At 52.7% G+C, this 11,125-nt stretch overlaps 1 protein-coding gene across 1 annotated transcript; it reads right to left on the bottom strand.

Annotated features, from left to right (window-relative positions):
* Positions 1–1,549: 1,549 nt before the first annotated feature.
* DIO3 (iodothyronine deiodinase 3) lies at positions 1,550–3,424 on the bottom strand. Its single transcript, XM_030000395.2, has one exon. It carries the CDS (start codon positions 2,984–2,986, stop codon positions 2,162–2,164), a length of 825 nt encoding a protein of 274 aa, XP_029856255.1. The 5' UTR covers positions 2,987–3,424; the 3' UTR covers positions 1,550–2,161.
* Positions 3,425–11,125: the final 7,701 nt, after the last annotated feature.

The raw sequence follows: 11,125 nt of genomic DNA on the forward strand, positions 1-11,125 counted from the left end.
TGCCCTCGCAGGGAGGAGCGGGGGGATGTCCTGCCGCTGCCCGCCCTGCTGGGGCTGCCGCGGAGGTTCCCCCTCCGCCCCGGGGCTTCGTCGAGGGCCCTGTGCTTAGCGCCCGACGCGCAACCGGGGGAAGCAAGACCACCTCGGCCTCTCGCCCCGCCGCCCCGGCATCACCGGAGGCGTCCGAGGCGGGCGGAGCCGGTGCAGCCCCGAGCCCGGTGCCGCGGGAGGCCGGCCGGGCGCCCGCTCGTGGGGGGCAGCGGAAAGGTGAAGCGCTGAAGGGTGTTAGGGGCCGGCAGAGCAGGGCTGCACGGCCAGACGGGTCGGGAAGCCCGAAGCGGGCACCTGAGCCTCATCTTTTGACACCTCAGCCCAAGTGGCCCGATTTCCAGGGGCGCTGCGCTCCCGCCGAGGGCAGGGGACCGAGGAGCAGGGTCGGAGCCGCTGGCTTAGCTGCGAGAGACCGCCCGGTGCCGCTTTCCCTGCGGGGTAGCGGCGGGAGCGGTTACACGGGCTGGTCTAAACCGTGGATGTTGAGGGACAGGGACGCTGCGGGGACAGAGGGACATTGTCATGGACAAGACAGGGACTGTAACGCCCTTACACGCAGCTTTCCGCAGGTTTAGCTTAGCGCTGCGGGCGCGACTCGGTCCCCCAGCTGCGGAGCGCGGCGTCCCCGGCTTGCCTTACCCTCGGGCGGTGCACCCCCCTCCAAAACTTAGTCAGGGGCTGAACAGCCCGGGCGCCTCGTCCCGCTGCTGTCAAGGACAAGGAGGCGATCAGAGGCACCACGGGAGGTGCTTAAAGACCCGCGTTTTCTGGGCGGCTTTGCACAGCTCCTGCGGGGGTTGCGGGATCCTCTCCACGCCCGGCTTCACCTGTCGGGCTCCGGGGGGCGAGCTCCGGCACCTCGCACCCTTTGAAACGCAGCTGCCGGCCCCCGGGGAGGGTATGGTGAGCCTCGCACCGCCGGGCTGGGCGCTGCCCTCCCGCCCGAGCCCCGCAACCGCCGTCGCTCGCCGCAGGTGCGGGTCGCGCTGCCCCGGCCGGGCTCCGGCACCGCCTGCGCGCCCGCGACGGGGCGTCCTAGGCGGGGCGGCTCTCCCGGCCGGGCCGGCTCTCCCCCGCCTGTTTTTTGGCCGGGATTCACTTGCTTTGCGCGGCGCCGGCCTGCCGTGCACCTTCGCCCTCCCAGGGCTCAGCCCCGGGGGCGGCTCGCCGGGGTGAGAGAGGGAGCGGACAGTCCTCCGGGCCGGTCTCTAGGAGAGCCCCGGAGGTTTGGATTTCCCCTTGGGGACGCCCAGTACCACCCCCCCCCCCCCCCCACCGCCTTCTCCTTCGGGTGGCGGGCGGTGCGCGCTCCTGCCGCAAGCCGAGCGAGAGCCCGTCGCCGGGCGCGGCAGCGGCTCGCCGCCCCCGAGCCCCCAGCAGCGCATCCTCTGCCGCCTGCCGCTTCGCCTTCCCCTTCTCGGCTGCGGGGAGGGTATTGCGAGGTAGGCAAAAGGGAAAGCGAATGAGGCGGTCTGAAGATGGAGAGAGACAGTCAAGGTTAGACGTGTATTTACTCAACCTTTATTATTTAAAAAAATTCATTAAAAAAAAAAAAAAGGTGAACGAACGTCTTACAAACCCACCCCCCCACACACATAAATAGGACATTCCGTTCAGCTCTGGCTACTGGCAGTTCTAGTACTTGACAACATCAGACGCGATTTCCTGGCATTAGAGAAACCCATTTCAAAATCGGTCATCACAAAGAAATACTAGAAATCCCAGTTAGCACTTGCTAAGCAGCACGGAGCACTTGTACACAACTTTTCAGACACACACCCGCGCACACACGCAGCTGGGAACAGATCCCGTAGGAAGAGAGCCTCCTTAAAAAATAGTAAACGCTTCTCAAAAAAAAAAAAAAAAAAGAGTTATTTACAAAACGCACATGGAAATACAGTATTGACAGAGCGTGGCTGGCAAATCAACATGATTTGAATAGAGAAAGGACTATGGCACATCTTGCTCGAAAGCTCGCACAGCAGCCTCCTTCGCGTGTCCCCGGGGGAAGACAGCTCCTGCCATCCGCGTCGCAGCGCCTTCTCCCTCCCCACCTCTCCTCCTGCCCTCCCCTCGCCTCTCCACCCCTGCACTTCTTGCCAGGTCCTTTTTACACTTGGATGACCACCGTGCTGGGGCTCTGGAGCCGGGTTTTGTACTGGTCTAGCCAGCTCCTCAGCTCCGAGATCTTGTAGCCCTCTGGTCCTCTGCCTCCCTGGTACATCACCTTCTCCTCCTGGATGATGTAGAGCCTCTCGAAGTAGGCGCCGTAGGCGGCGCTGGAAGCATTGTCCATGGTGTCCACGGCCAGGGGGCAATCGGGCGCCCCTTCCCTCATCAGCTGAGCTGCCCGCAGCCTGTCCTGGAGGCACTGGTGCTTGGGGATGTTGTAGGCTGCGTCCGAGCTGACCCAGCCGTCGGAGGGGTGTGCTTCTTCGATGTACACCAGCAGGAAGTCAGCAATGTCCACGAAGTGCGCGGCCAGGCGCTGGAAGGACCTCAGGCGGGCCATGAACGGGGGTCAGGTGCAGCTGCCGAAGTTGAGGATGAGGGGTCTCTTGCCGCGGGCGAAGTCCAGGATGCGGAGCCTCTTCTGGCCGTCCAGCTGGATCACCTCGGGGTTGGGGGCTAAGGAGCCCACGTGCGCCGACTTGAAGAAGTCCAGCTTCTGCCCGTGCCACACGGCTTTCAGCGACTCCAGCGTGAACATGCGGTTGGAGTCGGACACGCAGACCGGGGGGTCGTCGGGGGGCGGCCCCTCGCTGGCGCCGGCCGCCTCCTCCGCCGTGGGCATCACCAGCATCTTCTTCCTAATGCACAGAAAATCCAGGAGCCAGAGCATCACGGCGGTGAGCAGGAAGCGGGGGAAGAGGAGGATGCAGGCGGCCGCCTGGGTGAGCAGCTGCAAGGTGTGAACGCCAAGGGAGTGGAGCATCGCAGCGGCTTGTGCTGCAGGGCGCTGCCTGCCTGGGGGCCCCCACGCACCCTGCTTGCCGGGGTCTGTGCAGCACAGCTGAGATCCCGCTTCTCTTTAAGCCCATTTTATAGTCAGGGATTTAAATGAAAAGTGACTCCACCTCCGGCCAGAACCCGCCCCTCTGGAACTTGAGCCTGGGGATTACCTACCCCTCCACTCTAATGACCTAAAAATACACAGACAAAAGGGGAGAGAGCCCCGGCGGGAGCTGCGAGGGACGTGCAACGAAGCAGGGAGCAGCCGCTATCAGGCACCAGCAGAGAGTCCGAGATAGGGCACCGCCGGGGTCCCCGGCCGCAGATAGCGGCAGGCGCTCACAAACAGCCCCGCCAAGGACAATGCAACAGGCGCAGCCCGCCCCCCGGCCCGACCCGGCCCGGCCCGGCTCCGCAGGGGCTGTGCGAGCGCGGGGCCGGAGCGGCAGCGGCAGCGGGGGCCGGGGCCGTCCCGGCAGCGCCCGCAGGTGACAGGGACGGGCCGCCCGCGCCGCGTCCCTCCCCGCGCCTCCCTCCCCTCCCCGCCCCGCCAGCCCGCTCGCCCCTGGGCACGGCCCTCCTCCCCGCCACACGCCCCGGCGCCGCGGGGGCACCCGGGGCTCGAACGCGCGCAACGGCCGCGCCCGCATCCTCCCGCCGCGGCGGCGGGACGGCCGGCGGCCGCCGCCCCGGACCGCGGCCACCCCCTCTCCTGGCGGCGGGCGGCCCGGGCCCCGGCGGCGGCGGGGAGCGGGGGGGGGGGGTGCCAGGTGGGCGCGGGCCGGCGGGCGCTGCCCCGCGGCGGAGGAGGGGCGCGGGGCGGCGCTCCGGCCGCTAGGGGTAGCTGTTGCCCGAGAAGCCGCCGCGGCGGCGGCTGAGGCGGCGGGGAGCCGCGGGGCCCTGCCGCCCCCCGGCCCGGCGGCGTGCGCGCCCCCGCCGGCTTGCCCCGGCCCCCGAGTCGGAGGGGGCGTCCCCCCGGCTCCGCTCGCGGTGGGGGGGCCGCCCGCCTCCCCCGAGGGCCCGAGGGAATGAGGGCCACCGCGGGGAGCCCCGGGGCCGCAGGAGGCTGCGGGGGGCGGGCAGGCCCCGGGGCGGCGGGTGTGCGCCGGGGTGTGAAGGCGCGGCCCGGCCCGGCCCGGCTGCGCTGCGGAGGCGGCCTTCGCCCGCGCTCGACGCCGGCCTGGTGGGGACGGCCCCTGCATCCTCGGGGAATGTCGACTCCTCTCGTCTCGTCCCGGGGTCGCACCCGGGGCCTGCGGGGCCTGCGTCACCCGGGCTTCTCCTGCCAGCTCAGCCATGACCGTGCTCCCTCGCGGGGCTGGGGCCCGGCCGGTGCTGCGGGCTGCCACGACGCGGGCGCAGCGGGGGCGGTGGAGGTGGCAGGCGAGCGCTGCCCCCACGATGTCCCCGTGTTCACTGGGGGTCCTGCTGCATCCAGGTGAGCTGTAAGTCGGGGCAGATGCTCCTTTACGGCGACCCAGAAGGAGCCAGCAATATTTTTTTTCTGTTGTTGAGTGAAGTATAAACACAAGCTTCTTACGTGAGTAGGTCTAGCAAAGCCCTTAAACAGATGGCTGAAGTGTCACCTCGGGGACATGGTCAGGTAGACCTCTGTACTACCCACCAAGTGACATGCAAGGGCTGGTTTTAGGTTGGGTGGGTTGTTCTTCAGTAGCAAAGTGCTTGCAGTATGTGGAGCTGAGCACAGACTGGCCACCTCCAGTCTTCACCCAGTCAGGAGGAATTTATGGCCTGTAAATTCCTTCTTGCTGGACTAGATGGAGACCTGTCCCAGCGGTACGGAACTTAAATCTAGTTTGGTGTAGATACACCGCCCAGCCCTAGCTAGACAAAATACGCCAGCTCTGCTCACAACCTTGCCGTTCCATTGATGCAGGGTGCCCAGCTTGCAGTGTGCACATCATTTCTTCACCAGCTTCTTCAGAAAGGGGTACTAGTTCTCCAAAATGCTGAGCGCTGCTACACAAAAGCGACTCATGCATCCCTGAGCTGTGGCTACAGCTGCCGCTCACCCAGGTGCCTGCCGTGCCGACTCTGGGGACGCACGACCCAAGCATTCAATGTGCCTATGGGTCCTCAGGGCCCCATTTTTCTGCCTGTGGCCGATGCCAGGTCTCTGGCTTGCAGATTCCCAGAGGCCCCAAGGACCTGCAACTCCCCCTGGACGCAGCCGGCTCTTCTCCAAATGTAACTGTGCATGTCTCCGTGCCTCCCGTCTAACATCTGCAAAACGGAAAAATTAATGCTGAGCCTCCTCATGGGAGCCTAGGCAGCTTACTTCATTTTTATGTAACTTATTACGAGAACTCTGAATAAAAGACAAAATTAAAATCTCATTTTATTTTTTCTTTATCTGGTTCGAAATAGGCTGGTTTAGAGCAATCTAACCAGGCGCCTGCTTTGCAGCCCCCCAGTGCATCATCTTTAGTTGGTGTCAACAGCAAGTGAAGGGAATTCATAGTTTTAGCATCTGAATGGAAATGTGTGCTCCAGTCCTCATAAAGTCATGTTCATACACTAGCCTGATTAATAACTTTTTTGGCATCCTGTGGTGCACAGTCCAGGGAAAATCACTGAGTAGATATTTACTATATTGTCAAACTTATTTTGAACTCTTCATGTGGGCCTCTCACCACCTCTCTGTGCAGTTATGCAATCCTGAAAACCACAAATTAAAGCCTCTAAACAGACGCAATAACAAATTGTGGTAGCTCTGAAGAAACCCCCAGGAAAAAAAATTGATCTCTCAAAGCAACCTCTTCAAACTATGCTGACAGACAAAAGCCTAAGTAAACAGATGGGTTTGCAACCCTGAATATCAACAAACTTTGCTCTACTAGATCAGTGAGAGATATTCCGAGGTAAAACAAAGTAGTTGGTCTTATATAGCGTATTTGTAGCTGGATAGGGACTTTGGAAATTACTTTTTCTCCATTCCCTGGAAACAGCTTGAAGGGAACTTTTGAATTGGGGTTTCCTATTCAGCTGTGGATAGAGCAGAGAACCGAAGCATTTTGCTCCAGTGGCCCACTGCTACACTTTCCTGCCATAGGAAAATTCAAGTATAACCTGAGGCCGCTGTTTCAGAGCACTCTGCTTGGCTCTACAAGCCATGCACCGATGCGTTCAGTCGAAGTACAGCACTCGTATATTTATACAAAACTCCGTGGGAAAGGGTGGAATCCCTTCTGCAGCCCTTTGGTTCTCGGGAGGTTTGAAGTGACGTGTCACTGCTGTTCTCACTCCTGTGTTATGCTGGATGGTTTTCAAAATCATGTGTTTTCGCTCTGGTAAACCCTCTCTCTACTTCACAAGGGCTGTACCTCCCAGTCAGATCTTGGATTATTTTTAGGTACGTGAAGGTAGTCAGTCTTTCTAGGAATCCATATCGCTGCTTCTAATAGTGTGGGAACTTACGTCTTCCTGCGCACTGAGGATTTCATAGAATATATCCTAAAATATGGGCTTTACAGTGGCACATCTGGTTATGGGTGGTTTTTACTCTTCTGCATGTGGTCTGTGGTTCAGCAGTCACTAACTTAAATATATATAAGTTTGTGTGTGTGTGTCCGCACGGGTGCACATACAGGGTTTGCATTATTTCCTTTTTTGAGAACTTTATAGTTGTAGTTTTTCTTCATTTGATAAATGTAATTTATAACTCTTTTAAAGTTCTTTTCATAAACAGGAGCTACAAAATAAATTTAGCAAGTTATAAAAACAAAACCTCAAAAAGCTGAAATTAAAAACATCAGGTCTGCTTTGATGTAGAGGATGTGTTGAAATGGTATATTTACATGTTTATTTTCTATTTTATAATTTCCTGCACAAAGGCACGCAATACTTTCTGACAGGAAACTAAATGTATTTTGGAAGAGTTCCACCTCTCATGTCATCTAAGCTACATGTTGTTAATGTGTTAGAACAGAACTTTATGTGAAGGAAACAAAAAAGACTTCGCTGAAGTTTGGATCTGTCCCTGAAATAAGAGCTGGACAATTTCATCTCATGTAAGTGGTTACCCAGCGACTACAGAGAGGTGCAGTAGTGCGGTGGTAAATTACTCACCTGTCTGGTATCTGTAAGAAGTGGCTAAATGTTATATTGCTGAAACTGGAGGTGGATAACCTCCATTTGCAGTTGTTTCCTCCTAGTGACACCTCTGGAAAAAAGTTACCGTAAGCTGGATTCTGTACATGGAGCTACATCCCTCTTAATCTTTCACTACTTTTAGATGACAACTGTTTTTCTTTTCCTCCCTCCTGGTTTGTCTTTTTTTTTATTAAATATATATATGACTCAGGAAAAAACATGCAAAGTCAAGCACCTAGCCAATGCTTTGAGTAGCTTTGAGAATTGAAAGAAAAAAAGTGCCATGCTGCAAATTGGTCTATAAAATCACTAGCAGAGCCATGGACTTTGACTCAGCTACCCCACCCTGGCATTCTCACCTTCAAATACATGACAAGTATGTCATATATGACAAAGAGGTTCCCTGCACTGAAGCTTTTAAAATTTTTTTTTCCCCACTTCTTGCAGACTCCGGGTTGAACTGGGAAGGAATTATTTAATTTGGAGGGAGGAGTGATTCCACAGCTACAGATCTGTTAGTGCAACACTCAGGTCTCACTCTGAGTAAGTGGAAACCAACATTTTCTTGAGTCTGTGAGCCACCTACCAAAGTTTTGCAGCGTGACCAAGCGTACAGTTCCCCTGATGTGTTAATGGGTTTCTGCACCTGCCTTCACACTGCTGCTCGCTAGTGCCCCTGTTGTGCTAGCGGACTGTCAGGCTGTGGTAGAAACTAGATTACCAAAAGGTTCTGGATTAAAGAATTCTGTTTTTAAACCCAGATGATTTTGGTGACTGAGTTTACTTTAGGATCCCTAAACCAGTGTGTAATAGCACAACTTATGGTGCAACTTGATGAATGCCAAAAGGCGCAACTTCCCACCCCATTAATCCTTCCTCACTTCTGCTCGCACTGTGTCTTCCCTGTGTGATCCTGCGGTGACCCGTGATGACCTGGTTCAGGGACTAAGGGGGCAGAAAAGCTTGGCTTTATTAAAATGAGTTATTTCCCGACAGGTTAGTTCCCTACACTGGCTCACGACAAAAGGAAAAGATCACGTGTGATTCAGAGAAGGCACAAGAGAAACAGCCACAGCGTGCGGCCAAGGCAGGGGTAACAGGACCATCCCATCAGATTGCCTTAGCAATATTATCAAACTGCCCCTGGGTGGGACTGCATAGTGAGAATGTGTTAAGAGCAGAAATTTCCTGAACAAGCTTCACTGCAAGGAAAATGTACGTAGTCTTACCCTTTTGTGTAGTGGAGGAATATAGGAGATGTACAGGAGATGACAGTGGCTGTCACACGGTCCTGCTGGGCAATGTAGCCGAATGGGGTGCACAGCTGGCTTCTGGGGAGAGCCAGCAATGTCAACTTCAGCAGCAGCTGCTAACACGCTTCCTCCAGCAGTAGGAAATCAGATTATCCAGAAACTCCCGTGCCAAGCACATCTCTGCTACCCATCAAGCTCAAAAGCTGCTGTGGCTCAAGAGCTCAGGCTGGACCCCCTGGTAGTATGGTATAATTATAGTCATCTGAATGGTTTGCTCTGCAGCAAAGACAACAGACTAGTCCAGAAGTGGAACCCCATAGAGTTATACTTAAGTGGCAACTTTATACACATTGAATACAGATGAAGTCCTTGGCAGAAAGAGAAAATACTTCTTCCATTGTCTTTGTTCATACCGGTTTCAGGTGTGATGCAGAGGAGGATGAGGAGATGCAATTTGCTTGCATCTAAATCTCCTCTAAGAAGATTGTAACAAAATTCACCACATGCAGTGTTTTATAGCGGAGTATGTTTCAGCATATGACATCAAATTTCAATGCACTAACACTGTTTAGAAAGGTGAGAACAGCAGGCTGATAACTAAGGTTAGTTTTTCATCTTTTAAATGGCAGCATGGCAAGGGTATGTTCTCATGTTCTCAAAATGTTAAGGGGATACTTTTGAGTTGACAGACTGGGTCCAGGCTTTGTTGAGGTAAAGGAAACAGCACTTCTTTGAGCTCCCTTGCCACGGGGGAGTCTCACTGCTGCCTGGCAGTCTTTGTCGCAGGCTGATCCTCAGAGCCCCGAGGTTTGTGTGGCAAAAGCCGTGAGCGATCAGTGGCAAAACTCCCGGCGCCTTCCTTGTGATCAGGATTTTGCCCAAGCCGTGTAGCATGATGACAAACAAAAGGAGGGCTGAAGACTCAGGGTGCGATTTCTGTCATCTTATTTTCCTTAGCAAGTGCAATAAAATATAAAGAATTTTAAAATAATATCATTTAAGAATTCTCAGGTTTTCAGGCAATTGCATATGCCCTGCCTGAACCAATACACACTGAATTTTCAATCTGTAACAGACTCAGGGGGGAAGGCAGGAAGAATAGCATTTAAAAAAACATTTATTCAGGAATAATCTTTAGGGATCATGTCTAGGATAATCTTTCTCAGGGTGACTCTCATTTTCTACAATATAATGGTTTTATCCAGCAGTGGTTTAACAGTTTTGAATAAGCCGTAGAGCGGAGGAACAAATACTTTAGCAAGAATGGAGGAGTTTACCCAGAAAGGCAGCAGTATCAGCCCACTTTTGAATATAGAATGGAGATGATTAATCTACTGACCTTTTATCCCCAACATCACTAAAATGTATATTACATACATAACGTGGTTTGGTTTTGTGTAAATGATAGCTTTAAGCATGGCAGACCCGTTCAAAGCAAGTGGCATGCCAACCAGGAGGCTAGAAGGCACCATCGCTGTGCACTTAGGCTCTCATCAAATAACTTGCTTGCTTCAAGCCTTTTCTTTGAACATAAATGTTTGTGAAGTTTTCCAGTGATTTTTTTTTCCTGGCATTTGCCCCACAACTCTTATTATTTTTAGCCATGTAAAATGGCATTATGCAATTCCTGAAATTTGTTTCTTTCAGCCCATGATGATTTATAAGTCTTAATTTCCAGGATACTCCCTTGAAGTTACCTTCTTTTTGTGACCTCAGGATTTCTCTTCCCAGACCTTTGGTATTTATTTTTACTATTTTTGTGGTCGGGGTTTGGCAATGTTGCTTTGGATTAATGACAAACATACATAAGAACTGGAAGGAATACACGTCTTAATCTCCTAATTTAATGCGTGGCTTGTTTATCAATAGTAGAAAGAAGTTTCTGGACAGGTTTGACACATCCTAATAATAGGCCTCTGCAGCCAGATAGAAAGATTTTGATGTATCTGAACTGCATGTAATTCTTCACTTGTTCCAAAATAGATGCAGTTTGCTTATTTTATATTGCAATGCAGTATTTCTTTCTCAAACTTTGCCCAGAAAGAATTGGAAGCGGAAGGCAGTTAGTTTGGACATGTATGCATTGTTTATATGGAATATTTTAATTGACATAAAATTGTGTAAACCTGCTAGCTTCTCTGCTTTTGGATGAAGAAAAGATCTTTGGCTTAAGAAGGGCCTGAATTTCTGTTCTATTTTTTCCTTTTATGCAGGAAACTGCAAATAATTTAATGCTCAGATGAAATTACTCAGCATTTTACTCAATCGTTGAATTTTCCTCATAAGTGGTATATTTTGCTTTCATCATATACCCAGTAATTTTTAACTGGCATCTTCTGATAATCTTTTCACTTTCTCTATGTATTCTTATTTACCTTCATTGTTTATTTACTTAGGCTTAATTCCTTCCCTACACAGCCTACTGTGAATAAAATGTTCCTCTGAAAATGATTAATTTTGCACTTTGTTTACAGAACAGTCTTGCAATGTTATATCTGATACTCATTAGCCGGAAAACAGAAGTAAAAGGAGAAACATTAGTTCTCACCACAAATCATTTTGAATTCACTGGGATCAGGATCTGACCCAAAATGTTTAGGTTAGCTCAACAGCTCAAGTTGATTCAAAGGGTCTTAATGTTTATGCCTAACAGCGCGTCCTCCTATGACTTTTTATTTTTAGCTGCTCAACAGTTCTTACTTTCTGTGAATTTTAAAGTTATTCTTAGACTAAGCAATACAGTCTCTTCACAGGGA

Source organism: Aquila chrysaetos, chromosome 2, assembly GCF_900496995.4.
Source record: "Aquila chrysaetos chrysaetos chromosome 2, bAquChr1.4, whole genome shotgun sequence".
In the NCBI taxonomy this organism is placed as follows: domain Eukaryota; kingdom Metazoa; phylum Chordata; class Aves; order Accipitriformes; family Accipitridae; genus Aquila; species Aquila chrysaetos.